General features: G+C 41.9%; 1 protein-coding gene across 3 annotated transcripts in view; it reads left to right on the forward strand.

Annotated features, from left to right (window-relative positions):
- Positions 1 to 16,363, forward strand: part of CDKAL1 (CDK5 regulatory subunit associated protein 1 like 1) — a 419,489-nt gene extending 403,126 nt beyond the window's left edge. For all 3 annotated transcript variants that reach the window (XM_053245521.1, XM_053245520.1, XM_053245522.1), the window contains one exon: positions 15,789 to 16,363. In XM_053245521.1, coding sequence (XP_053101496.1) covers positions 15,789 to 15,980 — 192 coding nt within the window. In that variant the 3' untranslated portion in view covers positions 15,981 to 16,363. The remainder of the gene's footprint in view (positions 1 to 15,788) is intronic.
- Positions 16,364 to 16,570: the final 207 nt, after the last annotated feature.

Consider the following 16,570-nt stretch of genomic DNA (forward strand, 5'->3'; position numbering starts at 1 on the left):
TGTGGACCAAGTGAATATAGGGAAGTTTTTCTCCCCCTCTCAAAATATTAGAACATGCGGTCATCTGTTGAAGCTAAATGCTGGGAGATTCAGGACAGACAAAAGGAAGCAGAGGTGCTCTTACCCCTGGACTTCAGAGCCAAAGTCCAGGCCTCCACACCCCCTGGGAGGCCCAGATCCTCTTTAGTCTGTCCTGGGTGGTGTGGTTTGTGTCCTCAAGAACCTATGTGTTAAAAAATGATGCTTAACTCGCAGCGGGGGGCGGGCTCCAAAGGCCTTTAGGTCCAGACTCCAAAATTACCTAGGTGCACCTCTGCAAGGAAGTACTTCTTTACACAACATGTAGCTAAACAATGGAATTTGCTCCTGCCGGGTGTGGTGATGACCACCAAGCTAGACTGTTTTTTAAAGGGATTAGACAAATGCATAGAAGATAGGGCTCTCAACAGCTACTAGCCTTGATAGCTGCATACTTCCATCAGGATCAGAGGTGGCATGCCCCTGAACACCAGGTGCTAGGGATCACCAAGGCAGGAGGCAGTTGCCCTCTTTTCCCCACTTGCAGGCTTCTTAAATGCACCTGGTGGGCCATTGCGTGAAGCAGGGTGCTGGACTACAGTACATGGGCCTTTGGCCTGATCCAGCAGGGCTTTTCTTATGTCCTAACTACAGTGCAGTATAATAAGATTAGATAGGATTAAAGAAGCTGCAGCTGTGTGATGGATGCTTGAAATCCCAATGGCACAGAGACTGCTTCTCATGGCAAGTTGTTGTTGGTATGCGGCTGATTGCCAAGTGGATCTACTGTTTGCCATGCAGATTTCATCACTTTACTACCAACTGCTAAAAACGGTTCTGCATTACTGTAGTGATATTGGCAGATCTGCAAGGTGAGTAGTTGCATGTAAGTGGTTCACTATCTGGAGAAGCCTCTATACAGTTTGGATTTATCATTGTCACTTGGGGGGGTTGCTTGATTACATGAACTGGTTTGAGAATCTAAAGCAAGTTTTAGGGATTGCCGAATTACAGAAAGCATTGCCTGGTTCCTGTGGGGTCCCTCACTAAAGTATGCCTCTAGCCATTAGGGAGATGGCTCAGGTATTTCTTCTCAGCAATATCTGAAAGTAGACTGCTTTTAATTTTTCACACAGACTGGAAAATCAATTTCCAATTCTAGCTCGACCATATTTTGCAAATGTGTGTGGCAGCTCCCTTCCACATTTTATTGTATGCAACAGGGATACAGGAAGAAAGGAGCTTTAGAGAAACAGGCCTAAACAGTTCATAATGTAAAGTGTGCCATCGAGTTGGTTTCAACTCCTGGCGACCACAGAACCCTGTGGTTGTCTGTGGTAGAATACAGGAGGGGTTTACCATTGCATCTTCCTGTGCAGTATGAGATGATGCCTTTCAGCATCTTCCTATATTGCTACTGCCCAATATAGATGTTTCCCATAGTCTGGGAACATATCAGCGGGGATTCGAACCGGCAACTAGGGATGCACACGAACCTGTTTGGGGGCCCTTTTACAGGCCTCTGAACAGGTTCAAACACTGGCTGGTTCGAACGTTCGGTAGGGGTGGGAGATAGGACTTTAAGGGCGGGGGAGGGTGCACTTACCCCTCCCCCACTCCCCCCCCCCGGGACTGGAGTTTTGTAAAATCCTTCAGGGCAGCAGCGTACCTCCCTGCTGCCCCTTCTGTGGCCAGAAGTACCGGGCACACATGTGCACGTCATGTGTGCGCGTCAGGTGCACGTAAGCCCGTCTGATGTGTGTGAGCACACGTGCCCGGTTCTTCTTGCTGCTTCCAGCCAAAGAAGAAGAAGGGGCGGCTGAGAGGTACGCTGCCACCCCAAGGAATTTTACAAAACTCCAGCACCAGTGGAGGAAAAGTAAGGGTAGGAGTAAGTGCCCTCTCCCCCGCTCTTAAAGTCCTCCCCCCCACCCCTTTGAGCCACCCCCACCGGGTCTGTGCACATCCCTACCCGCAACCTCTGGCTTGATAATCAAGTCATTTCCCCATTGTGCTAATAGCTGTAATATATTGAGAGAGAGCTGAGATAGGTCTGTTTTTTCCAAGAGCTACAACAACAGACATGGAGCTTTACTGATGACATCATCAAGTCTTCCCCTAGAGAGGGAATTCACCCTTTACACTACAGTCGCTCTTGGCTCTTTGATTAGTCTTACTGCGAAATTGACAGTTCCAGTGGCAGGGAGAAAAGGGGAGCCGTCATGGCGCAGGAGGGTGCTCCTATTCAGTTGGCCCAGTATCTTTATCTTCAAAGACTGATTTTTGAATTTAGTTTTTTAATAGTAGCATTTTAAGAACATTGGTTTTTCATGTTGGAAAGATACATGAACTCTAAAGAAGATCCCATACACTCTGTGGTATGCAAATCTCATAAAGGAGCATTTTTGGTCATTCCCCATGACTATTTTAAAAATATGAATAGTCAGATATAACCCTAAGGTTTACAGTTTGAACATGTATTGTAGTAGCTGGCTTCCTATTGTTTTAAAAATCTACAGGCTGTACTAAGATGAGCATGTCTTAGAAAAATAGAAATCTGGAAATATACAGATCGTGCCATATCTATACATGTTCTGTATCCAGAGAACAAAGGAGGGTTGCATGTTGTTTTGCTTTTAAAATACCCTTCATGGCTGTTTAGTTAGAGGGGGCAACTTAAATGGTCCCTGGGAGAAGAGGATGAAGGGCTATCTTGATAGAAGCCAGCTGAATCATCAGTCAGGAATGCTACCAGTCTGAGATGCTTTCATGAGAAATTTCTAATTGTATGTAAAAATAGTAAGTGCTGCTTAAAATTTTCACTTATTCATTTTGGGTCATAATCTTAGTTCCCTTGGTATGCCTGAAATACTCTTGCACTTGAAATAGCTGCATCTCTGGAATTAATTTCTCTTGGATTTGGTTTGCATTTCATCATAACCCACTCCATATGTTTATTACCCTTTGGGTGAACCAATTCTTCCAGAATTCTCCATTTCTACTTTTCATGGCCTAATTCTTAAATAGTCCTCCAGTTTTTGGCTGTCATTGTCATGGTTAGAACAGACAGCAAGAAGTAAAAGAACTTCCAATGACTATTAGTTCTGTGTATTTTTCTTTCATTTTGGAATGTTGATGACATTACACCTACAGATAGCACAAAAGTACATGGTACAGCTTCTTAGAGCTGATGTGGGCCACTTTATTTTACAGTTATCTGTAAATACATGTGCCTTAATTAATAATTTAACTTTTCAATCCACCCATTTCTGCATCCCATTCCCCAGTTTAATTACTGATAAGCTTGGGAATGGTTCATGGAGGATAACCAGGTATAGAAAACCAGCCAGTTCAAACAATTGGATAGTTCCTCATGTGGTTCATTCCTTTTCGATTCAGTCCCATTGATTTCAGTGAGTGCTTGACTTGCTCTGGGTTTTGTCCAGAAAGTACAACTAGTTAACAGTGAAAGTTTGTTTTGGCAGACTATTACTAACCATCACAAATCCCATGGTGTATATCCAGTCTCTCTTGTCGATGGAAGCATGTGGTTTGCCAGTAATCCATGAAGTTAAGATCTTTGTTTAGCTCACTGATTGGGGTAATCAGCATTTTTCTATATTTGTAATGATGTGGCAAGTCAAAATATCACTGATGTTAACAAAAATGGATTTGGGGGTGTGGTCAGGTAGCAGTGAGGGTTAGTTTCTTCACGCTCAACCTAAAATGTTTAGATAGTTAACTAGCAATTGCTTCCAAAGAAACTGTCAACATGATGTGAAGAACTTTCCCATGCCATCCTGTGACTTGTTTGCTAAACACTTTAAAGATAAAGGCACTTGCATCATAGATCTGGATGGCACCAGTTCTGCAGTGCAAGTGATGAATGTCCCAGGATGTGATCTCATCCTTTTTGATTGGATTAATTTCACTTGTTGTAGCCTGAGGATTTGCACAAGCTGCTTAGCAGGATGTAGCCTCCTGCCTGTGTGTTTGTCCTTCTTGGCTTGATATATCTAGCAGAAGAGGGTGGACTAGCTGGGTCCAGAATGCTATCAATGTGCCCCCTGTCCCTATATGAGAGAGAGAGAGAGAGAGAGAGAGAGAGAGAGAGAGTGAGTCCTGTGCAAGACAGCCTCCCTCCCATCATTGAAATATTGGCTTCTGATCTGAGCAAGGCTGGGCAGAACATGCATAGACAGGATACCAGGAGTGGGGAGCAGGCCCCCAGATGGATCAAATGACCGTGTCAGGCAAACTCTGAGCTGGTGCAAAGCTACCTCAGAGAAGTCACTCAGAGAAGCCCAGCCTGGAATTTCTTGCATGCCTACGGAGGCCAGAGTTCAAAGCAAAGCAAGCCAGGAGCAGGGTTGGTCCTAGGGTAAATAGCGCCTTGAGCAGGAAGTGCCTTTGGCATCCCCCACCATGGTTAGTTGATCAGTGTGGCCAAGTTGTGTGGCTTATACAGGATTTCAAAACCTAGTTAGGGCCACAGGCCCTCCTGTTCCCAGGCTTTCCCCCTGCAATGCCCATGAAGAGGGCCCAGAGCTATCTCAATCCTTTGCTGCCAGTGTTCTTGTGCTCCAGTTGTGGGATCCCACTGTCGTCTCACAGGCCTTCTGCAGTCTCTTCTCCAGTCTATCCCTCCATTCCTTTTCCCAACCTAGCACTCTCTGTATCTCTTAAGCTCTTTCCTGTTTCTTTTTTTGTTGCTCCCGAGTGCACTGCTGACAATGCACTTCATAAACAGTGAGCCATCAAGCTCAACTCAGTGTCCCCTTCAGGTAGGCACCCTTGGTGACAGCCCAGCAAACCCATCCCTAAGGGTGGTCCTGGCCAAAGATAGCTCCTGGGAACTTGACTGTCCCACCCTACTATGCAATCAAGACAAGTATGCAGACAGCTAATCAGATTCAGCACAAAAGACCCCTTTTGTTCTGGGGTCATGCTGAGTAACAGCCATCCCATTCATACATTTGCTTGCTCTAGATCCTGTGCTAGAACCGTCCCATTTGTCTTCTTTGTATGCTAGGTTTGTGGAATCTTGTGGAGGAAACACTATAAAAAGCCTTTGCCCTCAAGCCTCAGTGCTGTAGTTTATGGATTTTTGTTGTTGTTGTGGGAGATTTGTGGCATAGACTGCTTTCTACTGCCCAAATGCCTGCCCAGCAGAGCATCCATAGCGCACTCAAACCCTACACTGGGCCATGGAATCCAAAACCCCTGAGCTGAAATCACTATCCTTGAGTGGTCCTTGTGTGGGCTTCCTGTGGGGAGACCTTCACAAGACTGTCCTGAGCACCCTTGGAATTAGGAGCCCTTGGCTCACTCTCTGTGGGCTCACTGCAAGTTAATCCCTGTATCCCTGGAAGTCAGGCCCCTGGGACTTCTAAGGGAAATGCTTGTTCCTCGGAATGGAGCCACTGATTCCAAGCCGTTCCCTGTGTGGGCTTGTTTGGACGAATCCCTGCACCTGACTGCCTTGGGATACCCAGTGCTTCCTTTGCTGGTTGTGGGCACACAGCATGCCATCAGCCTGAAACTTAGTGCCAAGTTGGCACCCTGTAGTCTCTCCTTGCCTGTCACTTTGGCAGCTGGGCCCTGAATCTTCCACAGCGGGAATCACCCTTTTTGGTATCTCATATGAAACAGCAGGAGAAAGGTATCAAAGCTGTTCTTGCTTCTCTCTTTACCCTTTCTTTTTCTCTCCCCCTTCTTCCCACATTCCATTATCTGCCAACTGCAGGCTTTTAGAACCTTCACTCCCTCTCCCCCTCCCCCTCCTTGCTTTCGTTCCCCTCCATGACTGTAGTTATTCCACAGTTGCCAGCTGCCAAATTTTACACTGTGCCTCCTCACTTAACAAACTTTATCTCTTTAGTTTTCAAAAGCCTTGCCTCTGACTCTGTTGCTCTTCCGCGGTACTCTAATAGTCTTGCCTCTGTCTAGACTGCAGTCCATTTGTGCATTCTTGCAAATTTGGTTTTGAGTAAATTCCCCCAAGTTAAAGGCATGGGTAGTGTATACAGGTGTTAGCAAGCAGGAAAACACCCTTCGCCACCTTGGGAGAGGTGGTCATGAGATTGCTTGGTTGTCTTGTGAGACGCATGGGAGAGGGTGGCCATGCTAATTCTGCTGGATGTCTCAGCAGCTTCTGATACCATTTATCACAGTATCCTTCTGGATAAACTATCCGGGTTCTGGTCATGGCACTGCATTGCAGTGGTTCCATTTGTACCCAGAGGGCCAATTCCAGAAAGTGGGACTACAGCTCATCCCTTTGGTCTTTATGCTAAGAGGTCTCACAGGGTTCCATCTTGTACCCCATAATGTACAGCATCTACATGAAACTGGTGACGCCATCTGGGAATTTGGAGTGAGATGTCACCAGAATGTTGATGACATCCAGCTCCATTTCTCTTTTGCATCAAATTCAAGTGAGGCTGTGGAAGCCAGTGTATTGGTTCAACAGTTAGTCTGGATGAGGGCCAATGAGCTGAAACTCAAGCCCAGCAAGACAGAAGTACTGTTGATGGATAATTCATCTGACTGTGGGGTGTGGGTGTTCAGTCTGTTTAGGCTGAATGCACACGCACATACACTCTATGCATCTGTCCACAGTACCTGTAAAGCCCTGTTGTGAGTATTCCTGCTTGCTAAAGTTAGGTCAGTGTTAGCCATTGAGAAGGCCTTCTCAGTTGTGGTACCCTGTGTAAGGCTCATCTGGCACCTACCTACTCGTATCTTTTATGTGCCAAAGGTCTTTTTACTTCCCCAGGCCTTTTTGTTGTTGCTGCCGTGTTTCATTCTGCCTCTGTTGCTTTTATTATGGTTATTGATTTATGATGATGTTGTTTTTTATTGTTTTTAATCATTGTAATGCCACCCTGAAAGTGTTTTTTCTACTGAAAGCTGAGATGCAAACGTAATAAATAAGAACATCCATTAACACTCCTTCCTCTGCACTTTAACCCTTATTCTCTAAAGCACAAAAATATGAAGCTTTAAAAAAATAATTTGTGGGCATTTTTAAAAACATATGAAAGCTGCAAGCATACGTTAAGAAATGGTTAAGAAGTGTTGAAAAGTGTGTTGAAAAGTAATGTCAGTCAGATCAGTGACCCTTTTGTAAAAACCCGGCGAGGGCATTCCTTTCTCATCTCATCATTTTTCACACCCAAGATGTTTGATTGAGTTCCCAGTAGGGAGTCTTTTTGTAATATTTTACAGTAACCAATTGTGCACTCTCTTCCATGTACTATTGAAAGACAAGAATAACTCTAGTACTGTTAATACAGATGTTTAACTCTAGTACTGTTAATACAGATGTTGGTTTTCCCATTGTGTGAGTAGTGTGAAGGTAAAGTGTGCCATCAAGTCCATTTCGACTTCTGGCGCCCACAGAGCCCTGTGGTTTTCTTTTGGTAGAATACAGGAGGGGTTTACCATTGCCTCCTCCCGTTCAGCATCTTCCCGTATTGCTGCTGCCCGATATAGTACCAGCAGGATTCAAACCGGCAACCTTCTGCTTGTTAGTCAAGCATTTCCCCACTGTGCCACTTAAGGTGACTGTGAGTAGTGTATAACGTACTAAAAACTGATCTATGTATTGTTTATATTGTGATGTTCCACTGAGTGTTGCTTGTCTCTGGTGGCAACATAACCAAGTGCAACTGACGATCATGATCAACTTGATGAAGAAATTATGTTTCAGTTGAACCTCCTCATCAATGTATATACTATTTCATGTGAATACATTAATCACTGTAGCGAATACATTAATTCCTCTGTAAATGTTATACACTTTGATGTATTTTGTATATGGGGAGAAATTAAGGTATCTCTGGTTCTTAGTTCTGAAAGTTGCCATCTTTTCCCGCATGGCAGTCTTTTGGCTGAAGACTTTCCACATGTCTTTGAGAGTTCCTTGGTACACTTAGAGCAGATAATTGTCTTTATTCAATGAGATGCAGTTGTAACATGAGTCTCCCAGTGGTTTTCATGGCCTGTACAAGACCAGTGTCCAGTCGTCCACATACACTCTTTTGCACGCATGCATATGCACGCGCATTCACGCACACACACCTCTGATGGGAGTGCATTCTTTTGTGTAAGTGAAGCTGTCAGCACCTTTGGAATGCAAGGGGAAACCCTTCCAGGTAGGATGGACACTGTGTCTGGGTGCTAGTTGTCAGTTTTTTGTCTTGCATATCTTCAAATTCTTTTGAAAAAAAATGTTATTATGCCAATTATTTTGAGTAAATTTTCCCTTTTAGCCCCTGTTTAGGAGAAAACAGACTCTAAATGTTGTGTTATCCCTTTTTAAAAAGTGTCCAGGGTGCGAGGTAGACAATGTTTTTGTCTAAGCCATTTACATAACCATATTCACATAGGTATTACACAGGTACAGTCTTGGAAATCATCCAGTGACTGTAAAAGAATAAGAATCTTAAAACTGTTGCAAATGTTTTTACATAGCTAACTTCTGAAAATGGCAGTACCAAGGTTCATGAGATCTAGGTCCCCTAATCATACATCTGTCGGTGAACTGTGGTTACTCATGGTGAAGAAAGGTTACTCTGCACATGTTCACTAGTTTTCTTTATTATTTCATTTGTTGACTTCCACTGAAAGCAGATTTCAAAGCCGAGGCTTGAGGAGCCCTTACTTTATTTTATTTATTTAACATATTTTTATACTGCCCAAAACGTACATCTCTGGGTGGTATAAACTTACTTGAACTTGAGTGAACATGAATTGTGCACCTAATAGGAACATAGGCAGCTGCCATATACTGAGTCAGACCATTGGTCTATCTAGGTCAGTATTGTCTTCACACACTGGCAGCGGCTTCTCCAAGGTTGCAGGCAGGAATCTCTCTCAGCTCTTTCTGTTGACCAGTTGACCAACATTTAAACCAGGCAAATATGCAGGGTGTTCAGGTGAATCCTGTGCTAGAAAAAGCTGGTTCAGAACAAAGTGCATCAGGGAATAAGAGATAAACATCTCTTATAGGAACAATATATTGCCCATTTTTTCGAAAGCCATGTAGGTATGATAAGCTTTAGAAATTGTGCTTATCTTGCTGGAAGCTTCTTTCCTACCAAAACAGTTTAACATGCATGTCTGCACATAAACAAAGAGGCTGATAACATTGTAAACATAGATTAATACCATAGAATTCCCTAGGAGGAAGAAATCATACTGCTGTTTCCTCAGAGATCACTTTAGTATATAAAACTACTGTTGTGGTGTTTTCTGAATTGGAGAAAGAAGCAGCCAAAAATAACATCTGAAAATATGAACCAGCCAAGGTCACGAGGTGGTAGTACTGTAAGTTTGTATTTTCTCCTCTGGGCTTCTCTCATATGGTTGTCATTTTCATTGTGTCTCCTATGTTTTCATCCACAATTTCTTTCTTTGGACTCCTGATAGGTGGTTTTGGCATTAACCAATTTCCATGACACTGCTTGGAATTTCACAAAGCAGTAGAAATAGAGATAGCTGGCTCTCAGAATCCCTGCTAAGCTTGTGAATAAAACAGAAAAGGCTCAAATTGATCCAGTTTCTCTTACTTTGTAAGAAATTATATTGCCTAGGACCTCTGAGATTAGATATGTTTGATATGAACTGATTGGATTGTATCCAAAGTAGCACAAGCAGCACTCTGTTCAGAAAGTGAGGCTTTCAAGCCCTCTTCTTCTCCCTCTGTGGCTCTCTGTGTCCCCTCAAATTCCACTCTTGGGGGTCTGGAGACCCTCCAGAACAGGGCTAGATGGGGCACAGGGGGCTACAGCTGCAGGAGGAAAAGGACGGAAATCCAGGAATCAACCTGAGTGAGCAAAGGCACCTTTGGACACAAACTGTTGTTTTGCGCACAAATATCTCTGAACAGTTTTATGTAATTAACCTGCAGAGAAAGAGGGATTACCTTTGTCAGTCTTGGTGGTGCATGAGTATTAAAAAGCATTCTTGCAAAGACAATTGCACCACACCTCTGGCAGGCCAACAGCTACATATTGATAAGGTATGTTGCTGTGAGCAATTTCTTCTCCAGTAAGCAAGGCTGGGAGAAAGGGAAATTTAGTTTTCCCCATCATCTGGGTGGCCTTTCTACTTCAAGTGTGAGTGTTTGAATGTTCACAAATTTCAGTTTGCAAGAGGGAAAAATGAGACATAAAATAAGACAATAAATAAGAAAATAAGAAAACTTCGGAAATGTTTAGAATATTTCAAAGAGTTATAAAATCCTTATCCAAGCACATTTGAAATTTCAGTAGGAAAGATACACAGATTCAAAATCTAAAAGGCTCTTGGAATAGATGTGAAAAAGCTTTTCATTGCTTTTTCCTCATAACTTTATTTGGATTTTTAACCTCACTTTTCAGGTGTGGGGGTAGGAACGAACACTTTTGATTCTAGCAGCAGTATCCAATAGTAAATTTTTACTATCAGTATTGCCGTCAAAAGGAGTTGTGAGGCAGAAACAACCCCACACACACACTTTTGTCTCTTCTGAGCCTACTACAGATCCCATTCACTGGATCACCTTAAGTTCTACTAGTAGGAGAGATCAACATTTCTCTCTGCCCAAGAACATAGAATCTTGTAAGCAAATTCTCTCACAATCCTCCTTATTCTGGATTTCACATCTTAGGTGTCATAAAAATTACCTTGCAGGGAAGAGAGTTGTGACCACCAAGTGCTCAAACAGAGAGAGAGTACCAGACAAGTCAAGATGTTCCTGGAAGGCAGGCATAAATCTAAGCTATAGATGCTATATATTAAGTGACTTAATTGAATCCACGCTGAGAGGGATTTAATACTATGTTTCATAATTACCTGTTTGACAGTCATTCATTCTCTCTCTCTCTCTCTCTCTCTCTCTCACACACACACACACTCTCTCTCTCTCTCTCTCTCTCTCTCTCTCTCTCTCTCTCTCTCTCTCTCTCTCTCTCTCTCTCTCTCCCTTAGATAGAGACTCTGGTATGCTCACTACTCAGAACACTGGCTCAGCTGTAGTATGGCTCCTTAACATCATCATCCTGAACAGATTTTCTCGAATTATAACCCTTGTGGGTGTAGGTCATGATGACGTACAGTCAGTACCTAGAGCTTTCTGCTAAATCTTTTTAGGAGGACTTACATTAAAACTGATAGAATAAAATTGAGTTGTGGCAAGGAGTAGCTACTTCTGATTTGGAACCAGGGAATAGAAAAAAGCTTCAAGAATTAAAATCAGTTTTCTACAAACATATATGAAAACATATAAAGGAATTAGACCAGGCGTCCCCAAACTGCGGCCCTCCAGATGTTGCTGAACTACAACATGGGTTGTTTTGTATAGTTTTTGAACTACAACTTCTAGCATATCCAGCCACAAAAAATTGTGTCTAGGGATGCTGGGAGTTGTAGTTCAGCAACATCTGGAGGGCCGCAGTTTGGGGATGCCTGAATTAGACCTTTAAAAGGTGTAGCTTCTTGACAGGATGTGCATTATGTAGTCTGAAAAAAAGCACCAAATAATTCATTTTGAAACAGGTTTAAAAAAAAAAGATCTCAATCCACATAGTTTGAAAATTGTTGTCATTGTTTGAGATATTTCCTTTCTTTACATGCACTGGGAGCTTTATTTATTTATTTATTTTGGAGATTATAACAGGTCTGGTTAGGTCGGATAAACTGTTCCTTTCCCTGCTTCCCCTCTCAAAAAAAGAACTTTATGTTTCCAGTGAGAGAGTTCTTGTTAACGACGTTTAGACCTGACTGAGCATGAAATTAAAAAAGATTCTCAAGTCACTCCCTCAGGTGTATAGATGTATGCCAGCCAGCAAAGAAAGCACCTAAGCTGCTTGTGGCACAAGAAGACAATGGATAGATGGTAGTTTGATAGAAAGGACCATGTCTTAATGCTGTACACAGTGAGAGGCCAAGTGGCCTATTGCTGGACATAGTGCTGGAGTCACACGTAGGTGATCAGTACTCAAATCCCAGGTCAGCCAGCAGCCCTACTGGCTGCTGAAGCTGCTATGTTTTTACAGTGTCCCAAGTTGGCAGCCAACATCTTTTGGAGATTTCATCCTTGTATCTTTATGTCAATTCGTGGTTGGGTCTTTATAGCGGCAGCACCCTATGTATGAACTCTGTTCCCAGTAGATGTCTATGTTCTCCCCTCCTCATTTGCTGTTTTAGAAAAAACATTGAAACACAGCTTTTTCCAGGCTGGATCTGTATAAGCCTTGGAAAATGGATCTTGCCTTTACTAAGCAGCCTGGCACCCCTTTACTACTATCAATATCACCTCCTTTGGTAGAAACATAAGATAGTGTATCATGCTGCCTGTCCAGTCAAATTCTTCACTGCAGTTAATTAACTTTCAAGGTCTAACAGTGCACTGGGACCTTAGAAAAGAAAATGTGAATGTAGAAAATGTTTTTGATCCATTAGATGGGCATGGTGCCAGTCTAAAGACCTTTATGAACTGCAGTGAGACTTATTGTACCATTTTGATTATTGTGAACCACTTTCGAAAGCAGGCTGTAAATTCATAAACAACAAATGTATGAAGTTACAGGTAAGGACCTTAACCAAATGGGTAGTCAGTGTGGTCAGTTTTGATAGCACTTATCACTGGTCGCAGACAGACGGGACCTCTACATATATGAACATCCCACAGAGATCAGGACTGTCAAAACCAGTGGAGCCAACCAATACATTCAGTGGTGCATGGAATGATCCAGAGAAGACTAACCTGAACCTTCAGTTTCTGTATGCAAGTTTTGTATCCCATGCCTAGCACTCTTATGGCATTCTAGATGGTTGTGTGTGGATACCGATTTCCTTACCTATTGGTACCCAGCATCTTGTGTGTTGACATGAAGTAAAATATCATGGAAACCTGTGCTGTGATTGACAGATGCAAATCCCAGATTTTGATTAGTTTTCCTCTGTGGGTTGCAGTTTAATTCAGGTGCAGCAGAAAGATGGAGATCAGTGAGGCTGCATAAGAGCACACAAGATATATTATTAGTGGCACACATCAGGGCAGAATTATTCAGAAAATAATCTGAAACGTATTTGATCATACACTGGGAGTTTTAATAATTTATATGATACCTTATTAGCAAAGCCTTACGTTTCGCTGTTGCTGCCAAAACAAGTTGAAAGGCCATATCCATGGATGAATCAGATGCCTTGCGGTTAGTGATTTTACAGTGGACGTTTGGAATGTCTAAAAACATCAGTTTCCCAGTTTGGGTCAGCAACTTCACGTTTTAGTGCACATGTCCTTCCCCCTTCTCTTGTCCTCTTTAGACAGTGCTCCCATTAAGCTGAACAGGGATTCTCAGTTTTCAGTGTTTCTTCCATAGCAAAAATGTACATATTTCATGCCACATTGTCAAAAAAGGAAAGGATTAATTATTAAAACCCCATCATTACAGGGGGAAAACAGCCTTGCAGCATTTCAAGGATTTCATGTAAATCTATGATGTGCCTGGGAAAAGAATCCCCATGAATAATGAAGCTGCTCAACATACTAGTACTTCTAAAGTGTAAAAGTGTCATTTTAAAGGATTTTAAAGGACTTTATGATGGAACTTTGAAAAATTGTTATGACTGATTTTTGAAGAATTTGCTATATATTTGGTCTATAATAGAATTTGCTGTGTGGGTTATATAGTAGACACCACTGGCCTTTACAAAAATCATCTTGCTTTGCTTTAATCATCTTAGATATTATCACCAATTCAGTTCCAATAGTTTTGATTCTAAAGATATGTACTTTCATTGGACTGGAACTCTTATGAGTAATATATGCCAGCACTGCTTATTAAACTGCTTGAGAACATTCTCAGCAAGTAAACCATATCATAAAGGCTCTCTCAAAAAGGACCAGCTTGGCTGTATTAGCACCCTGAATGAAAGACTAAAACATTGCTCCTTTTGAGGGTGAAGCTTCTGACCTTTGCTGAAACTCACCAAGGATAAGTCTATCAGCAAGCCATATCCAGAGCGCCCCCCCCCCAATTAAGTTTTCTATGGTCATGCTAATACTTTTACTATTAAGTCCCTGGTTTTGGTAAAACTTGCCTAAATTCCAATCCACAAAATACTTGTGCAATTGTATTGTTAACAAAACAAAATGTATTCACTGAATCTAGGGTGTACTGTAAGTTGCTAATAGGATGAAGAAGAAGAAATTAAGAGGCATCCAGGGAAATAATTAGATGTCCTAGGTGAATGCAGTTCCGTGCAAGTTTTTCTTCCAAGTTTAATCAGTCTACAAAATGAAGTCTATTATGAGGTGGCTTTTGTTGCAAATTAGTGAAATGTTTAATAATTGGTACTCTGTGGTTTCTCGTTTATTTCTCCATATAAAGGTTAATTAGCTTTGACTCAGGGAATGAAATAGAGGTAACCAGTTATTATTTTTTTAGATTCATTAGGCCATAGATTTTAATTACTCTGCTTGTCACTACAAAGAGAGAGCCGCCTATTTATGTAATATTTTATGAAATCCAGTACTTCTTTTCTGAATGGTGGATACAGTTATCAGATCCTTTTATTTCCATAGTTTAAGCACTGTGCTTCACTCTTTCTCCACTTTCATGCCCTGAAAGTCAATACCTCCTTGAATGTTAAAAATGCAAGGCTGAAGTCTCTGTTGATGCTCTCCCTTGCTCTCCCAATTGACTGTTATTGTTTCTCTTGCATAAATCCTGTAAACGACACAGTTATGCTGTTTGTTGGGAAGTTGCTTTGCACTGTGCTCTGACAGTTTGATACAGGCAGATACCGTTATAGCCCCATCCAGCAAGTGTGAGACCAGCTCATAGGAAGAGGCAGTACTATATCTGGGACACCATTATAGATCTGGGACGAGTAGTATTTGAGAATGCGTGGACTCCTTCTAAACTAAGGGCCTAGTCTAAGGACAAATGACTAAAGTGGAAGTGGCACGGTCTGACCTGGATCCAGAGTTCTGTACCTCCCAGTAATAAAGGAATTGTGGGGCACTTGGATTCTCTCCCGAAATGACATCTGATGGCAGGGGGAAACATGAAACTGGTGCATAAATAGTTATTTGTGATTATTGTACTGGTATCTGTTTCTGGTGCAGAGAAATTGTGATTGGCCATAGCTTCCCAGTGTCTCAGCACCATCCTTGCATGCAGTGAAATAGATGCACGTACAGTTTTCACGTTACTGTTTATATATTTATGCTTTTCTCAGTATGGAAAAAGTGGTTCTAAATACAATCAATAAGGTGAATGTTTTTAGATCAGCCGCCTCCTGAGAGAAATGGTGGGGGGAAGCTGTAGGGAGGATGTTAGAATGCTGCTGAGCTGGCATCCTGCAGGACAGAAACAATTATCAGACTTAGTGGGCTGTACAAAGAGAAAGATAGCTGTGCTGCTGGTCTGCTTTATCACTGACTGCAGCTTCACCTTTTAAGGAAAGATAGCAATGCCCCCCAAACAGAGCTGAAATAAAATGGCATGACCATATCATAACCAATGGAGGTTTAGTCCTTGAGGATGTTAACAGCTTTATCGCTTTGACAGTTACTTTCATTGAAAAAGCAGATTCCATATGGGAGCAGCATAATTCCTTTGTCTTATACAGTTGCATGTAATTCTTTAATTTATTCTTAGGAACAAGAGGAATAGTCTTGCACAGCACTGAGGAAAATTTTCCTTTGTACTTGATACATGCCCTATGTTCTTTGCATCGATTCTTGATTTAATTTCTGCATTTCTCCACAGGAGTTCAGACATGCACTGAAGAATGGCTCAGAATCAAAAGCTTGTCCATCTGCTGAGAAGCAAAAAGTACCATTGAGCCACAGGATGGTGATGCGGTTACCTTGGCAACAGGGGGGAAGTGTACTGAAGATCCTGTCACTAAGCGTGGCTCTCCTGGCAGTTCTTATTGCCTTTTACTATGGAGGTGTTTAAGTGGAATGCTGAACTGAATGGTGATATCAAGAAATATAACATTTTGACTGAAAGCCTCTGAGGAAAAAGTTGGAAAATAATGTATCCGCCAAAGCCTTACCTTTTAACAACAACCTGGATGAGACTCTTCTGCATTGGTAAAAGTACCGTAGTTATTTTTTCAAGATCAGGGTATCAGTTTGTACAAAAGACTTCCACATCTTCGATATTTACAAAATGTGGCTATCTCTTATTATATACATATACCATTTTCATACACCCATAGGTGAAAGATTTCAGAAAATTAAGTTATGTAAGTATTTTCCTTAATGCAAGTAATAGATAATTTCCTTCTATTGTAAGCATTTTAAACCTTATTAAACTCTCTTCTATGCCTCTTGAAATTTGCCATTTTTGTATTGTATATTGCAGTGAACTATTCAGTTCTAAAATTAGGCCATCAGATTACAAAAGTCGTGATTGTTTCATATATTGCTGTAGGTTTTCCTCCTCCTCACAGGAACACAAGTATTTCAGATTCCAAATACAACAGCAAAACTGAAATATAGGAGCAACCCAAACATAATAGGAAACCATGGTTTTCTGTGATA

This window comes from Hemicordylus capensis, chromosome 4, assembly GCF_027244095.1.
Source record: "Hemicordylus capensis ecotype Gifberg chromosome 4, rHemCap1.1.pri, whole genome shotgun sequence".
NCBI classification, from domain to species: Eukaryota; Metazoa; Chordata; class Lepidosauria; order Squamata; family Cordylidae; genus Hemicordylus; species Hemicordylus capensis.